Source organism: Chiloscyllium plagiosum, unplaced genomic scaffold (genome assembly GCF_037043375.1).
Source record: "Chiloscyllium plagiosum isolate Xiang-an unplaced genomic scaffold, Cpla_swu_hap1 HiC_scaffold_48, whole genome shotgun sequence".
NCBI classification, from domain to species: domain Eukaryota; kingdom Metazoa; phylum Chordata; class Chondrichthyes; order Orectolobiformes; family Hemiscylliidae; genus Chiloscyllium; species Chiloscyllium plagiosum.
The window spans coordinates 11,764,121-11,786,373 of record NW_028270186.1 but is presented as its reverse complement, the minus strand read 5'-3'; the positions used below and the strand labels follow the sequence as shown (position 1 = coordinate 11,786,373).

At 51.5% G+C, this 22,253-nt stretch overlaps 1 protein-coding gene across 3 annotated transcripts in view; it reads left to right on the top strand.

Moving 5' to 3' along the window:
• Positions 1-22,253, top strand: part of LOC122543124 (fibroblast growth factor receptor 1-like) — a 146,473-nt gene that overhangs the window by 92,280 nt on the left and 31,940 nt on the right. For 2 of the 3 annotated variants that reach the window (XM_087984353.1, XM_087984354.1), the window contains exons 4-8: positions 340-468; positions 6,956-7,125; positions 9,395-9,518; positions 17,449-17,639; positions 19,497-19,647. In XM_087984353.1, coding sequence (XP_087840479.1) covers positions 340-468; positions 6,956-7,125; positions 9,395-9,518; positions 17,449-17,639; positions 19,497-19,647 — 765 coding nt within the window. The remainder of the gene's footprint in view (positions 1-339; positions 469-6,955; positions 7,126-9,394; positions 9,519-17,448; positions 17,640-19,496; positions 19,648-22,253) is intronic. The other variant, XM_043681460.2, reaches the window with a different exon arrangement.

Genomic DNA, 22,253 nt, shown 5'->3' with positions numbered 1-22,253 from the left:
CCCCTCCAAACTGCCAGCCAACTGAAAGCATTCAAAATCATCTGCTGTCCAGGCTGAAAATGTACTGTGGGCAAGGTGTTATCTCAGTACAGGCTGTTAGTGATCTTTCTGTTCTCTCCCTGGATTGGTTAGTTGCCTGGTCTGGGTGTGAGAGGGGAGGGGAGAGAGAGCTTCTCCTGGGAGTGGGTACGGGGGCTGACTCCAGTTGCTAATAAACACTGTGCAGGCTGTCCATCTGTGAGGACATGGTGAAACTGGGGCCTCGCAGCTGTGTGGTTGTCACGAGGATCGTGTTTGTGGAAACACTGCAGTAACTAACGGAATCACTCCCTGGTCTAGATGCTGTGTTCTCAGTGGATGATGATGATGATGACGATGAAGATGAGGATGAGGATGACGAGGTACATGATGCTGACCACGATGAAGAGAACGATTCTGAGGAAACGGCTAAAGGCAGGAAGGAAGCACGTGAGTACAGAGTGGCTGGAAGGCCCGCTGAGCTGTCAGGTATTGGCGAACACCTTCTCCTTGACTGTTTCTGAGGTGATGGTGAAGGTCCTGGCATGATGGCTGCCTGGTATTGGCCACTTGATGCGGGATCTCGGTGTGCCCACCACTTGTCAGTCCAGGAGGTGTGCTGGAGAGTTTGCCTTTGACAGCAGCTCACTGACGACACAGCAGAGTTGTGCTGATGAGTATTTTGTTCACCTCAAAGGCACAGGCTCTTCCACATGCAACTGGGAGAAACATAGCAGCTGGGGATGAAGCTGCATTTCCCATCCTCACCCAGTGGGGAAACAACCTGGATGGCATCCCCCACACGCGCACACAAGCAGAGGGGAATGAGCAGCTGTCCCCCTCCGTGACAGTGGCCTGTGAGTTCAGTGCCAGCCAGCTGTGAGGGGCAGCCAGTCTGAGGTGGGCATCTGAGGTGAGAGGCAGCACCTCTGACCACCGTGAGTGAAGCACTGGCACTACCTGCAGCCTTGGCGCTTGCCTGAACCAAGCTGAGAGTGGGCCCACCAGGGTTTAGCATTTAATAAAAGCAAATTACTGCGGATGCTGGAATCTGAAACCAAAAGAGAAAATGCTGGAAAATCTCAGCAGGTCTGGCAGCATCTGTAAGGAGAGAAAAGAGCTGACGTTTCGAGTCTAACTGACCCTTTGTCAAGCTTTGATAAAGGGTCGGTAGACTTGAAACGTCAGCTCTTTTCTCTCCTTACAGATGCTGCCAGACCTGCTGAGATTTTCCAGGGTGTAGCATTTGGCTGGTGCTAACTCTCGGAAGGTACATCCAGCGGGATGTGAGGTGTTTAGTTTAGCGGGAGGTTCCTTTCAGGATACAGCTGAACCGGTGAGTTGAACAGTGTCCATTACCAACACCAAACTACCCACTCACTTTGGGGTTGCTGGGGCTACTGCTTCTTGAAGGGTAAGCGAGATCTTTACAAAGCAAGAACTGACTTGAGAAGCCTTTCCTGATGACACTGGGGTGGTGAAGGTGAGAAAGCTCAGAAGGGAATGTTGAAAACCCTGCATCAGATTCCCGCATGGATTTCCTGGATGTGATTATCCCTGTTTTACTTGAGGCTTTGGGGGAATCTGAAAAGATGATTGAGCCATTTGAAGCTTGCAACAACCTCAGGGTCACCGTGACAGTTCCTGGGGTCAGGATCAGAGTGGTGCTGGAAAAGCACAGCAGGTCAGGCAGCATCTGAGGAGCAGGAAAATCCACGTTTCGGGCCAAAGCCCTTCATGACAGTTCCTGGCCAGAGTTGGAACTTCCTCCTGTTGTCCCACTTCCCTCATGTGTCTGGCCTTGTTCCCACCTTTCTGTTGTCCCTCCCTGTATCCCTCCCACTCTCCCTCTCTCCTGGTCGGACTGCTTCCCACTTGCTCCCACCCCAGTTATAATCTCTTCCATCAGGCAGAAGATCCAAAAGCTTAAACTCACAGACCAACAGGTTCAAGTACAGCTTCTTCCCCACTGTTATTAGACTGCTGAATGGACCTCTCAAACTTTAAATTTCATGCTGACCTCGTTCTTTGCACATCTCTGCAGCCTTTACATAGTATTCCTTGCTCTGTTCTATTACCCCTTATTCACTTTGTATAGTACCATCTGCCTGGACAGCATGCAAAACAAAACGTTTCACTGTACCTAGGTACATGTGACAATCATAAATCAAATCAGAAAGAACCTGCTCCTCCAGCCTTGCCTCCTTCCCTCACCCTCTCTGTACCTCTTTCCCTCCACCCCACTGTTGCTCTCTCCCTCCTTCTCCACCCATGCTCTGGCTCCCTCTCTCTCACTCCCCCTGTTCCTTTCCTCCCCTCTCTGTCTCTCCTTTCCCACCCTCACCTGCTCCCTTGCTGCCTCCTCTGTGGCCTTTCTCGGTGAATGAGACCGGTGTCCTGTGCTGATGGATGCTGAGCCTGTTGGATGGAGATGAATGGGTGAAGATGGTAGGCCGAGTTTCCCAGCCTCCCTTTCAGTATAATCAGTCAGAGAGACTGGCAGCATCCCACAGGTATCAGGGTACAGAGCACGCCAGCTTGTCAGCATCCAAATGTCTTTTCTCTTCACTGATTGTCACAAGAATTGCTCTCTCTTTTCCTCCTGTCAATGTGTCAATGAGGCAACCATTATGTAGCTGTCATTCTTTTGATGATTATTTTTGGTGCTAATTGTTAATTGTGACTGTACCTGAATGGTAGCGGCTGTTCCAAGTGTTTTACAGCTCTGGCATTTTCTCATTCAGAGACATGTTCTGACACAGCTCTGCAGCAGGTAGGATGTGAGGCGGGGACACTGCCGCTGTTGCCACACTGACGTTTACACTGTCCTGGAGCAGCACCGAATATGAATGAGGATGACTCCGGGTAACACTTGCTGAGCGTTCAGTCGCCATTTACACAGTCGCTGCACTGAAACACCAGAGAAAAACTGAAAGAACAGCAGATGCTGTCAGCCTGAAACAGAAACAGATTGCTGGAGAAGCTCAGCAGGTTTAGCAGCATCCGTGGAGAGAAATCTAAAACCAGAGAACTGTTCTGAGGAAGGGTCACCAGACCCGAAAGGTTAACTCTTGATTTCTGTCCACACATGCCAGACCTGCTGAGCTTTCCCAGCAGCTTCTGTTTTGGTTTGAGGTAAAGCCATCGAGATGGGTCAGTGGCTCTGGGGGAAGAAACAGTGGCAGGTTTCAGCTCACTGCCCCCTTGAGTAGGAAATGCCCCTGTCCAGGAGGATGGCCTGCTCTGGGCTGTGGTTGCCGGCTACTGTTTTCCTGTGGTCATTCGGTGGAGGTGGGACAGTAGGTAACTGTCAACATGGTGCACTGCAGGAGTCAGTGCCTGAGCTGGACGGATTCAATAGGAAGGTCAGGGAGCTTTCACAATCTGGCGTGATTCCCAGAGGGAAAACAAACCTGTGCAGGATAGGATGCAGAACAAGAAGTGGGGGTGGGGAAAGTGCTGCAGTCAGGAGGGGAGCAAGTGTATGCTGCTTCAGAAAGGGACAGTGTGTGGGGTGTGCTGTGTTCAGAGGTTGGGATTGTCTGCTGTTCACTTGAGGCACAGGCTGATGTGGCAATTCCATATAGACCATCCCATTGGTGTTGATGGTAGGATGTACCCCTGTGAAGGGTAAAGTAACAGGAGGCAGCATGTTTCTAACATGCAGAGCCTTAGAGGTGGGAGTGTGGCCATGGGTAGGATGCACAGAGTCCCTGTCTGTTTGTCAGTGTCCTGTTTCCACTGGCCCCGGCTCTCAGTGTTGGTGGGTTTGGGTCGAATGATGGAGTTCCTGGTGCTCGCTCTCCACTCCCTAGTCACTGAGTAGCACAGCCCTCTCTGCCCTGTACCCAATCCCCATCTGAAACAAGCAGCAATCTCAATCACAAACACTCGGCACAACACAAAACCCGTGACAGCAGGAAATATGAAATGTGGCTGGTTTTGCCAGCCATTTTCCTGAAGGCTAGAGCTGAGCTGAGAGCTGATCCGGGGTGACCTATTTCCTGCTTTCCCTGCTGACAGGGTTGTACTGCTGTCACAGTGATTGAGTACATCGGGTGATTAAATTGGAGTGAAAACTCATCCAGTGTTATTGGCAACTCGATCTCTGAGTGTGCCTCTGGCTCCCTCGATTAATCTCCTCGTCTACAGTTCTTAATGTCAGCCCATTCTGAAGTGTGTGATTTCCGGAATGGATGTCACAGTCAGACAATGGTATTGAGAGCTGCGTACTGAACCCTTGTACAGGTGTGTTAAAAGGGAATCAAAAACCTGCTGTTTAAGGTTTAAAAACAAGTGAGCTCCCTTCTGCAGGAATTGCTTCCCACGTTGTACAAGAGCTGGATTCCCATGTTCTTCCTGACCGTGTGCTCACCTTGACCCTGGCACCTTGGGATTCTGAGAGTTGACCACGCAGGGTTTGGGGATGCTCCCTGTGCCCGAATCAGCACGTACAAGGGCCAGGCTTGATACCAATCCCCTGTCTGCCCGCTTGCAGGATCTCCCAGCAAACCTGACCAAGGGAGTGATCTGCAGGGTTCCTGAACAATAACTGGGCTTTCTGCTGTTGATGATCAGAGCTGCCCCTGGGAGCTGGCTGCATACAAACTGACTGCACAGCTCTCGGGGACGTGCTGAGGTAGGCAGAGGTGCTACATAAATGCCGGACCTTTTTCTTTTATGAGGGTGGACTCAAAGAACTGGGGCAGCTCTACTGAGTGAGAAGCAGCGACGTCTGCTGGATTCTGACATGGCTGTTCCCAGTGGGTGTAATTCCCGATGAGTCTGGAATTCCCTGGGAATATCCAGCCCAAAGTGCTTGGCCACCAGGAAGGAAACCCTGGACAGGGAGTCCCAACTTCTCCTTGGGAACAGCTTGCAGCCATGAATCCAGTTGGAGTTTGGGATAGCAGGGGAGTGAGCGAGGTGGTTGTGAATTGGCCTGATGTTCTGAGTGCACTCCTCCCAATGGCAATGACCAAATGGCACTGGGATCCTGGCGCTGGGGCCTTGACTGAGGTGTACTTGGGGGAGGTGAAGGCCAGACTCCGAGTTTACCTTGTTGTATAAATTATTGTTGGTCAGTAACATGAACTGGGGTGGATTCGGTTGATTAGATTATTTTATAGTGTGGAAACAGGCCTTTCGGCCCAACAAGTCCACCGAAGCGCAACCCACCCAGACCCATTCTCCTACATTTACCCCTTACCTAACACTACGGGCAATTTAGCATGGCCAATTCACCTGACCTGCACATCTTTGTGACTGTGGGAGGAAACCGGAGCACCCGGAGGAAACCCACGCAGACACGGGGAGAATGTGCAAACTCCACACAGTCAGTTGCCTGAGGCGGGAATTGAACCCGGGTCTCTGGCGCTGTGAGGCAGCAGTGCTAACCACTGTACCACTGTGCCACCGTGCCGCCCCCGCCCCCTGTGAGAATGTTGCACAGGTTTATTTTCAAAGGCTGCAGTTAGTGCTACCAACTGACCCATCGGTAGCCGAGGTGTCTCTGTTGGGCTGTGCTGTGCCAGTCAGTCCTTGGCTCATGAGGATACCCAGCTCTTAATGCATCGCCACTCTTACAGCAGGAGCACATTGGGAAGCACAGGCAGGGCTCAGTGACCCTCCGACGTGAAGGAAAAGACTTGGATTGTGTAAGCCGCCAGCATTATTGTACGGGAAGGGCCCTTTCTGTCCCGACTGGCTGGGTGTGGCAGCTGCAGGCATGAGCTGCTGGCTCTGAGTGTCGGCTGGAGCAGCTTGAATGCAGGTGTCAAACTGAAGGGATCAGTCAGGGCCATGTCGGAAGCCTGGGTGCTTCTCCTGCAGAGTCAGCTATCACTTACACTCGCGATTGTCAGCAAGCTGCAGGGTTAATCCTCTGGCTGGCTGGCTGACTGACTGACTGCTGCTTGGGAAGATTAGGGCAACATGGGATCCTCCACTGAAGGAGAGCAGCGTTTGTGGAAACACACTGCAAGGCTGCAGGCCAAGGGAGCAACTGATATCAGCAGCAGAACCTCTGCTGTGCACAAGCATTCAAACAGGTAAGCTGCATTCACGTAGTGCCATGAATGTCATGTGTCAACAATGGGTGCTGCTGCTTGGGTGTTCTCCCACCACCCAGTCAGCCAATCGCAGTCCGCAATGCGTGTCGGCCTCACACGCCGTACACACCTGAACAGCAATTTGCCTGTGACGCCACCTACTGTCTCCAGCTGACCTCTCCATTTGGCCCCTGGAAGGAGTTTCCGGAGATTTTCAGCTCTGGCCAGACTCCAGTAGGAGGCCTGAGGGCAGACCCACCGAGAGCGACATCCCGAATCTCCGGTTGAAGTAGTGACTGAGGGGAGGGGAGAGCCATGGATTTCAGAGCCTGACACCCACGTTGTGAAGCTGCTGTTGCTGATCGGCCAGGTGAAAGCGATGGAGAATGAACCCAGGGATGTCAGGAGAGTTGCTGATGAGGACGGGCAGGAAGCCATGTTTTGACCCAGTTGGACGAGCCTTGTGAGGTGGTTCAGCATTGCAGAGGAAGGTGCAGTGGTGCCTCCTGTTGGGGAGGAGCAGCATAGACCGGTTTATCGTGAGCTTGAGGCTGAGATCAGCCATGATGGTATTGAATGGGGGACTGGATTGCTCACTCCTGCTCCTGGTTGGTATGTTCCTACTATGAAGAGCTGCTTCACAGCAAATAACTGCAGAGCTAAAGCTCAGGAGTAAAACAGACAGTACCATAACCCCCCCCCCCCCACCAACACCTGCCACCAAGGTAAAAGATTGCAGGGGTTTTGGAACATTATGGTTGAACTGAGAATTGCAGCTTGTGTACAATTCCCCATCGTCAAGTTGGGACCTGTTTCCAGTCAGCAGCTTGACATGCCTGGCCCATGGTGCCTTGGGTTCCAATAACACGTCTCTTTGTTGTCCACAGGGGCGCCGTACTGGTCACAGCCGGAAAAGATGGAGAAGCGACTTCACGCAGTGCCAGCCATGAAGACAGTGAAGTTCCGATGTCCCGCTGGTGGGAACCCCCTGCCAATCCTGTACTGGTTAAAGAATGGCAAAGACTTCAAACAAGACCACCGCATTGGTGGCTTCAAGGTGAGATCATTGGCCTGTAGCCCAGGAACCAGGATGATGCACCCTGAGTTGGGGTTGGGGGCAGGGGGTTAGCTTTCACAATGAGCCTGGGTAGCACTTCAGGGAGATGGTGTCTGGATCACCCACCTCACACCACTACCCCCCTCTGCCCTTTCCCACAAACCTGTCAATCTGAGCCTGAAATACACCCGGCCACTGGACGTTCACAGAGCCTGAGAATCTGTTTGGTTGATGGAAACTGGGCAGGGCGTGGCCAGAGTTGGAGAGGGGCAAGGCTGTGGGCATTTTCGATGCCTCTCATTCTTTCATGGAATGTGGGTGTCGCTGCCATGGCCAACGTGGGATTCCCATCCCTCATTACCCTTGAACAGGGGTCTCAATGCTGTGGGGATGGAGTTACGTGGAGCTGAGGCATAGTAAGGATGGCAGATTCCTCTCCATCCGGGACAGGACAGGACATTGACAGGATGGAGAGCTGGGCTGAGAAGTGGCAGATGGAGTTCAACCTGGAAAAGTGTGAAGTGATTCACTTTGGAAGGTGGAATTTGAATGCAGAATACAGGGTTAAAGGCAGGATTCTTGGTAGTGTGGAGGAACAGAGGGATCTTGGGGTCCATGTCCATAGATCCCTCAAAGTTGCCACCCAAGTTGATAGGGTTGTTAAGAAGGTGTATGGTATGTTGGCTTTCATGAGCGGGGAATGAGTTTAAGAGCCGCGAAGTTAGAACACACTTGAAATATTGTGTTCAGTTCTGGTCGCCTCATGATGGGAAGGATGTGCAAGTTTTAGAGGGTGCTGAGGAGATTTACCAGGATGCTGCCTGGACTGGAGGGCATGTCTAATGACAAAAGGTTGAGGGAGCTAGGGCTTTTCTCATTGGAGCAAAGAAGGATGAGAGGTGCCTTAATAGAGGTGTACAAGATGATGAGAGGCATAGATAGAGTGGATAGCCAGAGACTTTCTCCCAGGGCAGAAATGGCTAACACAAGGGGGCACTATTTTAAGGTGATTGGAGGAAGGTTTTGGGGAGATGTCAGAGGTAGGTTCTTTACACCGAGTGTGGTGGGTGTGTGGAATGCACTGCCAACAGTGGTCGTAGAGTGAGATACATTAGGGACATTTAAATGACTCTTGGAAAGGTACATGGAAGATAGTACAATGAACGGTGTGCACGTTAGTCTGATCTTAGAGTAAGAGAAAAGGTCAGCACTATATGGAGGGCCGAAGGGCCTGTTCTGTGCTGTACTGTTCTTTAGGAACTGTATTCGGATGCCAGCAGCAGCTGCTTTGAAGAGCCCAGGACAGGGAAGTTTTTCGCCTGAGCCTCCAGTTAGTTAGTTAGTTTGTGCAGTGATATCTGGAGGGTCGTGGAGCTGGAGGAGATTCCAAAAACAGGGAGGGGATCCAACCTGTCGATCTAGGCAGCCAGGCTGTAACCTGAGATCCCGTAAGCTGAAAGGCCTGAGGATCCAGTAATGAAATCTCAAGTCCCAGTCCGGTGAAAGCAGGCAAGTGAGCTGTTGGAGACAGAGTCACTGCCAAGGAGTGTGCATCAGGTGTCAGTGCCTGCAGCACAGGCTCAGCTTCCTTCAAAAACGCTCCCTTTTGATGACATACTTTGCTTTGTTTCAGTCTAATAGAATGCATTCCCATCAACTTGGTGACTTAGTGCACGGCATTACGGTCTGGTGTTTGAACTCAACAAGAGTTTGCGAGCAGACATCAGTTGATTTTTGTTTTTCAAGTGACTTCAGAGAGATAATTAGAGCCCCAGCCCCGATTCTGGTTTCCCTCTCTCCCTGATTGGGAGTGACCAGCCCACCAGCACTTGTCTGCTGTGCTTCAGTGGGTAACCCTGTTGGATCTGGTTCAGAGGATTGGGCATTCACTTCCCAGTCCACGGTTTCAGCGTAGTTACCAGCACAGAGGTGCGTGCCGAGAAAGTGCTGTTTTTCTCATGCAGTGTCAGACCCTAATCCTAACCATGACCCGGCTGTGCCCGCTCCGAGATGTGTACAAGATCCCATGCAGCTTTTGTGAGGAGGAGTCGGTGTTGTGGCCAGTAGTTATCCCTGACCCAGACAGATGGCTTGGCTGTTCTGACCTGCTTTCTGGGAGTTGGCAGTGGGCAGACTGGCCATCATTGTGACAGGATTGCCTTCACAAGTAGATGATTGCTTGGACATACTTGGGGAGATCTGGTGGTCAGTGGAAACCTTTGTGGGTTCTCTGTTATTTTAATTGATGTTCTGTGCTCTTGTCCTAAAGATCCGATCGCAGCACTGGAGTCTGATCATGGAAGGAGTGGTTCCCTCAGACAAGGCCAATTATACCTGTGTGGTCACAAACAAATATGGCAGCATCAACCACACCTACCAACTGGATGTTGTCGGTAAGAGCCTTAGACTGTGGTTTATTGTGGGAAAACGATTATCCGTGTTCTCACAGAGTGACTGCACTATCTCCATCACAATCTGCCTTCCATCGCTTACAACAGCTGAGGTCCTGTGGAGTTTCTCAGACTATAAAGGGTGCACCAGACTGTGCCTTCTGCTGCACTTCTCCCAGGGTCAGTGAGAGGGCACTGTGGGTATCTCCCGGGGTCAGTGAGGGGGCACTGTGGGTACCTCCCGGGGTCAGTGAGGGGGCACTGTGGGTATCTCCCGGGGTCAGTGAGGGGGCACTGTGGGTATCTCCCGGGGTCAGTGAGGGGGCACTGTGAATATCTCCCGGGGTCAGTGAGGGGGCACTGTGGGTATCTCCCAGGGGCCAGTGAGGGGGGCGCTGTGGGTAACTCCCGGGGTCAGTGAGGGGGCACTGTGGGTATCTCCCAGGGTCAGTGAGAGGGACACTGTGGGTATCTCCCAGGGTCAGTGAGAGGGCACTGGGGGTATCTCCCGGGGTCAGTGAGAGGGCACTGGGGGTATGTCCCGGGGTCAGTGAGGGGGCACTGTGGGTATCTCCCGGGGTCAGTAAGGAGGCAGTGTGGGTATGTCCCGGGGTCAGTGAGGGGGCACTGTGGGTATCTCCTGGGGTCAGTGAGGGGGCACTGTGAGTATGTCCCGGGGTCAGTGAGGGGGGCACTGTGGGTATCTTCCGGGGTCAGTGAGGGGGGCACTGTGGGTATGTCCCGGGGTCAGTGAGGGGGCATTGTGAGTATGTCCCGGGGTCAGTGAGGGGGGCACTGTGGGTATGTCCCGGGGTCAGTGAGGGGGGCACTGTGGGTATGTCCCGGGGTCAGTGAGGGGGCACTGTGGGTATGTCCCAGGGTCAATGAGGGGACACTGTTGGTATCTCCCATCTTTCCTCCTTTTCCCTCTCAGCCTCCCTGGGCCATGCCTCATTAAAACTGTTCAGGACCTCGCAGTGGTTACTCTGAGATTGCCAGCCACCTCTGGATCTTGGCCTGTCAGTGTTGATGTGGGGGACTGATTGTATTGTCTGGCTGTACTGACTGAGATACAGAGTACGGAGCTGTAATTCCAGCAATCCGGAATCATGGATTGATGAGGCAGTGACACTGGCCCATCCAGGGCCTGGGATCCAGTCAGCAAATGGAGCTGTCACAATGTGGGACTTGGCGGGGTCGGGACGAGAGCTACAGCACAGAGAGCCCCCCCTCCCCCACCCAGAGACAGCCAGTCAGTGTGATGTTCACATTGAGACAACTGGTAAAGGGAACAGGGGAGGGGTTGGAAGATGGGACACTGTGTCTCTCCCAACAGACAGGGCAGTGGGAAGCAGCCTGCTCTCCAGAGAAACAGTTGGGTTCGTCACCAAAAGGAGTCATTTTCAGGGGACTGGCGCTTTGTGGACAGGTCTTTGAATGGGCCAGCATGGATTAGACAGGCAGAATGGCCTCCTGCTGTGCTGTGTTGTGTGACTGTACGGCCTTGAGCATCATGCTGCTTGAGAGTTGTTAGCCCAGTGGAAAGAGTGAAGACTTACTCGGGGGAGGGATTGATGTGCTGAACGAGGCTGCAGCTTTGTCAGGGTCGGTGGGGGGGGTGGAGGGGGAAGGGCCTGAAGCTCTCCGGCTGCAGTATGCCGTGCCTCGATCAGGACTGAGTGGGAACTGAGCACCCTTCTCGAGTACCGCACTTCCAAAGGGACTGAATGTGAACCTGCTGTTCAGTGTGACCAAGGAGCTGGGAACCCTATCCTTGATATCTTCCTTACAGTCTGACTTGGTTTGTTTTCGCCTTGAAATCTGCTCTTAACTCATGCCGGCAGCTGTGGGGTTTATTGGCTCGGTGTCAAGTTGCTGTCTCACTCTAGCTTTTACCTTTGTGATTACCCTGGTACTGGTTTTGCATAATCTCTCTCTCTCTCCGGTGCCATTTCCCTCACTGCCAGCTCAGTGCCAGTTGGTGACCCTGTTTTGCCAAACTGTTCTTCCATCTCATTTCAAAGCCAGTCAGCAGAGAGCAAGCGCTAATGAAGCATTGCAAACATTGACAGCTATAACAGAACCCACAGGGAGAGAGAGCTCACCCCTTGAGCTGACATTCAGTGCAAGTGCAACACTGGAAAGTACAGGCCTTTCAGAGAATTGCACTTGCCCAGTGCGGCTGTCAGATGATTTTTTTGTTTCTCAAGTGATTTCTGAGGGATAATCAGACGTTGTCCCTGTTGTGGTTTCCCTCTCTCCTTCTGTCATTGCCCAAGCCCACTAACAAAGGCTCAGGGGCTACACAATACACAGTGAAATGTCTGCTCTCCCTGAGTCCCTCCTCAGAGTGTCGGGGCTGGAAGCTGAAGTCCCACATCAGAGCTGTCGCCACCAAATGCAGTGCTGTGCTGTCTGGAAAGGGCGATCCTGCTGATGAAACATGGAACTGAGGATCCCAAACCCCTCTCCGAACAAAATACAGAAGGTCCTGTGGTAATGTGCTGAAGATGCCCCTCGTGTCTCAGCCACCATATCAATCAATATGAATATCAATATTGCTGTCAGGTGCCATGCAAATGCAGGTTTTATTCCCCCCCCTCCTCTTGCTCTGTGTGATGAGAGCTGTGCAGTGGCCAGTGCTGAGAAGCAATGTTTGTACCTCTCTCTATCACCGCTGCTGCTGCTCCTCTTTCTGTAACACACAACTCTCCATGTCGGGCCTGGGGAGGAAAACCATTCTGCTCCCTCCCAACAAGAACCCACAAACAACAGCAATAAATTCTTCAGCTCCCGCTCAGAAACTGGCTATGTTTATAGAGGTACAGACTCCCATTACTGCCCCTGTTCTAATTGGGCCCGACTTAGTATTGACCACTGGCTCACTTTCAGCGGAAGACAGGCTAGCTGTAATTTACTCCTGTTTGGGAATTCCGTCGCTTAGCAATTCCTTTGGAAAGCTTCTGTGTACTAATGCTGAAGCTGCCCTGATCAAATCAGGAAGGAAGTGGAGGTGTGACAGTGAGGAGAGCACGAGGATGTTGGGGTTGGGAACGGGTGGAAGCAGCCGAGTGCTCAGGAAGAGACCATGTGGTTCTTGTGTTTGCTTGGCCAGTCAGAAAAATTGCCCCCTGGTTTTCTGCCCACCTTGTTCTCCCATCTCCCAGTTCCATGCTGTCTTAGAATAACAGTGTAGTCTTTGGGGGTGGCACGGTGGCTCAGTGGTTAGCACTGCTGCCTTATAGCACCAGCGACCCGGGTTCGATTCCAGCCTCGGGTGACTGTCTGTGTAGAATCTGCACATTCTCCCCGTGTCTGAGTGGGTTTCCTCCGAGTTGTATGATAGACCTCCTAATAGTAAGTGGGAAATTGAAAAACAACTTTGCAAGGAGATCTCAGTTATCTGTAAGAATAATAGGGTGGTTATGGTAAGGGATTTGAACGTTCCAGATTGTTAAGGGTTTAGATGGAGAGGAATTTCTTAAGTGTGTACAAGACAATTTTCTGATTCAGTATGTGGATGTACCTACTAGAGAAGGTGCAAAACTTAGCCTACTCTTGGGAAATAAGGCAGGGCAGGTGACTGAGGTGTCAGTGGGCGAGCACTTTGGGGCCAGCTCCCATAATTCTATTTGTTTTAAAATAGTGATGGAAAAGGATAGACCAGATCTAAAAGTTGAAGTTCTAAATTGGAGAAAGGCCAATTTTGACGGTATTAGGCAAGAACTTTCGAAAGCTGATTGGAGGCAGATGTTCGCAGGTAAAGGGACGGCTGGAAAATGGGAAGCCTTCAGAAATGAGATAACAAGGATCCAGAGAAAGTATATTCCTGTCAGGGTGAAAGGGAAGGCTGGTAGGTATAGGGAATGCTGGATGACTAAAGAAATTGAGGGTTTGGTTAAGAAGAAGGAAGCATATGTCAGGTAGAGACAGGATAGATCGAGTGAATCCTTAGAAGAGTATAAAGGAAGTAGGAGTATACTTAAGAGGGAAATCAGGAGGGCAAAACGGGGACATGAGAGAGCTTTGGCAAATAGAATTAAGGAGAATCCAAAGGGTTTTTACAAATATATTAAGGACAAAAGGGTAACTAGGGAGAGAATAGGGCCCCTCAAAGATCAGCAAGGCGGCCTTTGTGTGGAGCCACAGAAAATGAGGGAGATACTAAATGAATATTTTGCATCAGTATTTACTGTGGAAAAGGATATGGAAGATATAGACTGTAGGGAAATAGATGGTGACATCTTGAAAAATGTCCAGATTACAGAGGAGGAAGTGCCGGATGTCTTGAAACGGTTAAAGGTGGATAAATCCCCAGGACCTGATCAGGAGTACCTGAGAATTCTATAGGAAGGTAGGGAAGTGATTGCTGGGCCCCTTGCTGAGATATTTGTATGTAGAAGGTCACCCCTCAGCCTCCAGCGCTTCAGGGAAAACAGCCTCAGCCGATTCAGCCTGTGTGTGTGTGAGAGAGAGAGTGAGAGAGACTCGGGCTGTTCAGAAACAAGTGAAGCAGGGGGCTTGGGCAGCAGCTGCTTTGCCCCCTGAGAGGGTCTCCCATCAGGCACAGCATTGAGTAGAGGAACTCTGGAAGACAAGGCCAGTGTGTTGGGGAGTGGGATTCTGAATGCTCTGTAGCAGTCTTAGCTCAATACAGGGTTGGGGGGCGTGAGGGGACAGTGGTCCCAGGAGTAGAGGAGTGGGAGTGGGGGTGGGGGTGGTCTTCGATAACCTGGAATGTCTGGAATGTCAGACTGACGCTCGCTAACAGCTGAAGTGCCCTGCAGTCTGGTGCGAAACAGCCAGAAAGGGGATATTATGTGGAGCTGCTCCTGGATTCCCAAGCTACCACCGCTGTATTTTCTTGTAAAGGACCTGAAGAGAGGGCAGGACCCAGTTAACACCGAGATTCTCTGGAACTTAGCTCTGGTTAAACTGTGCAGCAGCAAAACACAGTACTGCCTGCCTGCTCTGTCAAACTCCCTGTGTGCTGGCCCCATAGCAGCAGGGACAGGAAACTGTTGGAGCCTGTGAGGACCAGAAGGGAAAGGGATATGAGCCACTTCAAAAGCCAACCGGTGTAATTGAAGGCGGATGTCACAAGCACATACATTGCCGAGTACAGGAACACTCAGCTCTCGAGTATTTCCAATGGGACATGGGAGCCCTTCCGAGCAGAGCAGAGTCTGATTGGACGCTGGCAGAAACAGACCAGGGATCAGGTCAAACAAAACTGCTCAGTCCTTTCGCATCTTTGTACTGAGGGTCACAAATGAACCAGTCCCCAAAGCCCTCCTAATGTGGGCTGCCCTGGTAGCTGTCTCCGAAACATCCACAGATGTGGATTTGAGAAGCAGATTGTGAAATGGGAGCTGGTATTGAGAGGGCCTGCTTGTTCACACCCCATCTGTGGGCCTTAAACACAGCCTGGACTTGGGTCCACCTCAAACCAAGCTTCCCCGCCTTGATTTCTCTCTCAGCTTTTTTCCTTTTACTTACATGATGTCACTCCTTGACCCTCTGTATCTCGCTCTCACAGTTTCTCACACTTCCTCACCATGTATTCTCTCTCTCCTACTGTCTTGATGTTATGTAAGGGCCCGCTGTCCTATGCCTGTTGTCCTATCTCTCCCTTTCTGTCCCAGTGTGTGACATTTGGATAAGTACATGAATGGGAAGGGTCAGGACCAGGCAGTGAGGAATTGTTAGTCCCTGATTATGTTTGGCATGGACTGATTGGAAGAAGCTCTGTTTCTGTGCTGTATGACTCTGACTCTCTCTCCCCCTCCCCCCCTTTTCAAAACTACTGCTGAGTTTGGTACTGGTCAGACACTCTGGTTAGGGAAGGAGTCACGCTTGGGTTGGGGAGGGGTTGGTAAACACAGAGAAACACCACAGCATCTGCTGAGAGAGAGTGAAACCGAGTTAACACATTGCAGCCTGCCGACATTTTGAACAAGAGACTATAATATAGAAAGCAGGGCAACCAATTTACACACAGCAAGCTGCCACAACCGGTACATGTTGGAGGAACCAGTCTGTGTGTGTTTGTGATGTGGAGTTTCAAATAAATGTTATCCAGGTCTCCCAGGATAATGACTCGATGCACCCTCCAATCATACCCTGTGAGCTTTCATAGTGAACACAAGAGCAAGGAGGTAATACTGGTGCTGTAGATAATATTACAGCTTTAGTACTGTGAGGAGTTCTGGTCATCACACTCCAGGGAGTATGTTATTGGTCCAGAGAAGGTGCAGAGGATATAACCTGGGCTGGACTGGTTCAGCTTTGAAGAGAGATGGGAAAGGCTGGCATTGTTTTTCTCAGATCAGAGATACTTAGTGGGGACCTGACTGAGTTGTACAATGTTGTGAGGGGACCAGACAGAGAGAAACATTTTACCGAGTGGAGGAGTCAATAATTCAAGGGCTCGGTTTTAAGCTGAGACAGTTATGAATAACTATAATTCATTGTCTGAAAAGGGTGGTAGAGGCAGGAACCCGAAAGACATTGAACAAGTATTTTGATGGTCCCTTGAAATGTTGTAGTAGACAAACATACGGGGCCAGTGCTGGAAATTGGGATGAGAAGAAATGACCGGCCCAGATCCGAAAGGTGAAAAGCCTTTCTCTGGGGGTATCCAAATGAGTAGATGCACCGAGCCCCAGTTTCTGACGTGACCTGAAAGGGAGCTCCTGTGACAGAGCGGCACTCCATCAGGACGGCAGTGTGAGTGTTGGTCTAGGCTGTGGAGCTGACGTGTTTGAACTCCTGGGCTTCTGACCCGGAGATCAGGATGTTACCCTTGGAGCCTCAGCTGTTGTCACAGGAGAAGTTTGTTGCAGCTGGAGAACAGGATGGTAACCAGGCAGGATGTGTTGTTTGGAGACCCTGCTCAGATTGGGAGGGCATCTGCAAATAGTAGCATGTTTAAACTGTTTTTATTCCACGCTTGCTTGCACACTGAATCAGGACTTTGTTTGCTGCCTCTCAGTAAGGATGGGTTAAATGATCAGTGCAGTGTTCATTAACTAAAGAGTTATAGTGAATAATCGTGCTTCAACCGAAACGTGGACAGAGAATTTCCAATTAATTAAAAAATAATCAAGACTGCAAAATGCGTTCATTTAGTCCTGAATAAATTCAGCACATGAAAACTTGACACTGGAATTAGTCTCGGTTGCAATAAACGAGAGAGATTTCTTTCAGATTGAATTTGTTTGAAAGTATGACTTGCTAACAGCATCGGGTAACTCGAGAATTGAATTGACGAATTTCCATACGTTGGTGGCTTTCTCGTATGTTTTCAAAACTGCTCCAAGTTAGTGCTGAGGAGCTGGGGAACAGATTGTCTGACCTTCCTCTGGTCAGATGGTGTTGGGTTTTGGAGTGTCTGTTTTGGGCACTGCCATTGTACCCTCTGCCTGTGAGAAAGGCACTTGTGTTGACTGCTGGCTTGAGATTTGAACCTCACTCCGTTCATCCCAGGAGATAGGCATGCAGCCTGGGACTGAGCTGCTTTCACCAGTGCACCCCAGGGACAGGAATCTTGGTTTCTCCCACTTGCCTTTCCAGTTTGGAGCAAACTGTTAATGCGTTCCCCTCCAAATCACCACCAAAAAGGCCTGAATGAACAAAATGTTAGTTCTGTACCAAACATGCCGTCTTGCACCTCCTCAATTCTCCTGAACTGTCTGAGTGTTGTGGGTTTGACCAGCTCCAGCCTGTGTGTGTAGCTCAGATGAACCCAAATGCATGGTGTACCCAGCTTGCTCAGTGGCTCCTTGCTGCTCATGAAAGATGCCACGGAGGACCGAGAGATGGTCTCGCCCCATCTTACTCGAGGTCATTGAGTCCAAAGCTGAAAGTGTTTTGACGAGTAACTGCTGACTGAGCGGTGTTGTCATTTGCTTGGTGTTTTTGTCTCTTTCAGAACGCTCTCCCCACCGGCCAATTCTCCAGGCTGGCCTGCCCGCCAACAAGAGTGTGACTGTGGGCAGTGATGTGGAGTTTGTCTGCAAAGTGTACAGTGACCCGCAGCCGCACATCCAGTGGCTGAAACACGCTGAGGTGAATGGCAGCAGGCTAGGCCCCGATGGCTCACCCTATGTCTCCATCCTCAAGGTAAGTTAGCATTCTGTGCTCTTCAGCCTGACCCCAGTGTGGGAACAAGGTTTCCTCCCTGACCAGGAAGTGTGCCACCCTCAACATATCTTACTCAGCATTCCCTGCTGGCTCAGAGCTGGCCCCCGCACTCAGGACAGCCTGTTCCTGAGAAACCTGAAAGGAAGTTATTCCCGCTGTTCCCCTGCTGGAGCATTCTAAAGCTGCCAGCCTTACTCACTCAGGGATCGGGCCTCTCCCTCAGTCCCCTCCACTTCTCATGAGGTACAAGGAGGATTGAGCTCTGTCTGTAGGTCCTAACCATGGGGAAGAAGTGCTTGAGAATGTGGAGCTGTCAGTCCAGTCTGATGTCCTGGCTTGATGTTACCCTGGGCTGTGCCATATGCCATTGGGTGACCTGCTGTCACTTTGTACCCCATAGCACTTTAGTGATCATTGTCGACAAATACTGAATGGGGGTTGTCACTCCCTGTCTGCACCCTCGCTACTTCCAACCCATTTCCAAGTTCTGCTTCTTATCAGTAAAGATAATGGCCAGCCCTGTCTGGGTTGCCTTTTCTCCCAATTCCATTGGTTTCTCTTTGCTCCGTGAAGCTTGTGCCTGGAAGGACGTGTATCCCAATCCCCAGGCCTTCATGCTGCCAGGGTCAGTGCCTCAGACTGAAAGATTTAGGGACAGAGTTTTTGTTGTGGATTTGGAATATACGGTGGACTGTCACTTGATGTGATATCAGTGGCCATTTTGGGTGGGAGACAGCCGAGTCAAAGTGCAGAGTGAAGCTCTCCAGAGTAAAGCTCCTGCTGTTGTTAAACACTGTGCCCACCTGCCCATGGCCTGTTTGGAATGTAACCGTGTTCCTCTTGCCCCCTGCTGCCCTGCTCCCCAGCATCAGGCCAAGCGGCATCTGTCTTCAGTGGCTTGTCCCCAGTGTGCAGTGTGATGCCACCCACCCTGCTGGTAAACAGCAGTAGAGCTTGCCTTTTGCAAACAGAAACCAGTGCCCAAACTGCGAGAGGAGGAGCCTGTTAGGAATCCTAACAGGCAAACATACCCCTATCCCAATGACAAAGCAGATAGTGGCCATTTCACTGCTGGTTCAGGAACTTGATTTGTTAACGTGTCGGTGGTGGTGGGATCCAGGGGTCTTTATCCACTGAGGGTCCACAGGGGCCTCTTCTTTCCCCATGAAATCTCAGAGCCCAACAGAAACGTTGCCCAGCCAGAGTGCATGATCTGGCCGTGGGTGTGCCTGGGCTGTCCACATTGTAAAGAGGAGTGCTGAGTATTGACACTCTAAACATTCCCAGCTCTCTCTCCTGGATGTGTGTGGCCACAGGTCATCTCACCCAGCACTAGGGACTCACAAGCACACATACACACACACACTTTCCGATCTCTGAGCTGGAGTGCTGGGGCTGTCCCCTAGCAGCTTAACATTGCAATAAGCCTGATCTCAGGATGTGGGTGACTCTGCTGAGGCCAGTGTCCCCCATCCCTCCTGGCCCTGGGTCAGCCGTGTTGCTGTTCACTGCAGCCTCAAGTGGTGACTCAATAAGTGGCTGCTGAGGACGTGCAAGAGCTCCCCCACGTCGTGTGGGCAGTTGGGCACACAGCGGTTGTGGTCCCAGTGCCCAGGATTGTGGGACACTGCTGGGTTAACCAACTGAATTTACCCAGAATCCCACAGTGTACACACTGACGTGATCCGCCTCGACCCCATGAGAAATGATGAGAGAGGAGCCACTCTCCACCGCCCCCTGGTGACCCATCAGTGGAGGAAGCCCCATGGATGTGTATCAGTGAAACGCTGTTTGATGACAGGTCTGCCAATGTTGTCTGTTATTGGTTTATTCTAGCATTCTGGGATTAATAGCTCGGATGCGGAAGTGCTGACTCTGTACAATGTGACTGAAGCTGACAGCGGAGAGTATATTTGTAAAGTTTCCAATTATATTGGTGAGGCCAATCAGTCTGCGTGGCTCACAGTCAGCAGCCCACAGTTGGAAGGTAAAACCCAAAGCCAGAGAAAAGCTCCAAAGACAGGGCTGGGATTTCTGTAGATGGTGATGAATGAGATTCCATCCCCATTCTGGTGGTTTAAGCTTTTGGTCTCTCCCCCTTCTTCTGCTGTTCATGTGCAAATCCAAAGATGACCATGGAAAAATGCCCACAATGTCACTGAACGCTTCCATTGCCCAGTTCCTCCTTCATTCTGCTACGGTTCATGTTCTGCTTTGCTGGTGTCTGTCTGTCTGTCCTGTCTGTGAGGTGGTATCAGCCATGCAAGGTCTTGCACTTGTTACCCCATTGGTAGTCTTCCTGATGACTCCACAGGCGCACCAACCTACGCTAACCCTCCATCCCTTTGCTTATCCAGAATCCGTTACCAGTTAGTGCCCGAAAAACATTTGAGGACTCAGCTTCAGTGTATTTTCAACAAGAGAGTTGCAAAGACTCCTGTCCTTCTGAGAGAGAAGAGTCCATCTCCTCCCTCTTTGAAGTGGGTGTGTTTAAACAGTGAGCTTTGGTTCAAGATTTGCTCACGGGAGGAGACATCCCCGGGGTCACGACCCCATCCTCAGCGTCAAATAGGTTTCCATCATGTCACCCTCTTCATTTCCAAACGCCCATCTGAAACCATTTGTCCTTCGACAATAACCCTGTCCATGCCAGATACTCACCAGATGAACCTTCTTTGGTATTGTGGAAGAACCTCATCCAGAACCTCATCACCTCAGGGGATCTCCCATCCACCGCCTCCAACCTCATAGTCCCACAACCCCGCACTGCCCGTTTCTACCTCCTGCCCAAAATCCACAAACCTGACTGCCCCGGCCGACCCATTGTCTCAGCTTGCTCCTGCCCCACCGAACTCATCTCTGCATACCTCGACACGGTCCTGTCCCCCTTCATCCAAGAACTCCCCACTTACGTTCGGGACACTACCCACGCCCTCCACCTCCTCCATGATTTTCGCTTCCCCGGTCCCCAACGCCTTATCTTCACCATGGACATCCAGTCCCTATACACCTCCATCCCCCATTACGAAAGCCTCAAAGCCCTCCACTTCTTCCTTTCCCGCCGTACCAACCAGTATCCTTCCACTGACACCCTCCTTCGACTGACTGAACTGGTCCTCACCCTGAACAACTTCTCTTTCCAATCCTCCCATTTCCTCCAAACCAAAGGAGTAGCCATGGGCACCCGCATGGGCCCCAGCTATGCCTGCCTCTTCGTCGGATATGTGGAACAGTCCATCTTCCGCAGCTACACTGGCACCACCTTTTCCTCCACTACATCGATGACTGTATCGGCGCTGCCTCGTGCTCCCACGAGGAGGTTGAACAGTTCATCCACTTTACCAACACCTTCCACCTCGACCTCAAATTCACCTGGACTGTCTCGGACTCCTCCCTCCCCTTCCTAGACCTTTCCATTTCTATCTTAGGCGACCGAATCATCACGGACATTTACTATAAACCGACCAACTCCCACAGCTACCTAGACTACACCTCCTCCCACCCTGCCCCCTGTAAAAACGCCACCCCATATTCCCAATTCCTTCGTCTCCGCCGCATCTGCTCCCAGGAGGACCAGTTCCAATACCGTACAACCCAGATGGCCTCCTTCTTCAAAGACCACAATTTCCCCCCAGACGTGATCGACGATGCCCTCCATCGCATCTCCTCCACATCCCGCTCCTCCGCCCTTGAGCCCTGTCCCTCCAATCGCCACCAGGACAGAACCCCACTGGTCCTCACCTACCACCCCACCAACCTCCATATACAGCGCATCATCTGTCGTCATTTCCGCCACCTCCAAACGGACCCCACCACCAAGGATATATTTCCCTCCCCTCCCCTATCAGCGTTCCGAAAAGACCACTCCCTCTGTGACTCCCTCGTCAGGTCCACACCCCCCCCAACCAACCCAACCTCCACTCCCGGCACCTTCCGCTGCAACCGCAAGAAATGCAAAACTTGCGCCTACACCTCCCCCCTCACTTCCCTCCAAGGCCCCAAGGGATCCTTCCATATCCGCCACAAATTCACCTGCACTTCCACACACATCATTTATTGTGTCCGCTGCACCCGATGTGGCCTCCTCTATATTGGGGAGACAGGCCGGCTACTTGCGGAATGTTTCAGAGAACACCTCTGGGACACCCAGACCAACCAACTCAACCACCCCGTGGCTCAACACTTCAACTTCCCCTCCCATTCCACCAAGGACATGCAGGTCCTTGGACTCCTCCATCGCCAGACCATAGCAAAACGACAGTTGGAGGAAGAGCGCCTCATCTTCCGCCTAGGAACCTTCCAACCACAAGGGATGAACTCAGCTTTCTCCAGTTTCCTCATTTCCTCTGCCCCCACCTTGTCTCAGTCCCAACCCTCGAACTCAGCACCGCCTTCCTAACCTGCAATCTTCTTCCTGACCTCTCCGCCCCCACCCCCACTCCGGCCTATCACCCTCACCTTGACTTCCTTCCACCTATCGCATTTCCAACGCCCCTCCCCCAAGTCCCTCCTCCCTACCTTTTATCTTAGCCTGCTGGACACACTTACCTCATTCCTGAAGAAGGGCTTATGCCCGAAACGTCCATTCTCCTG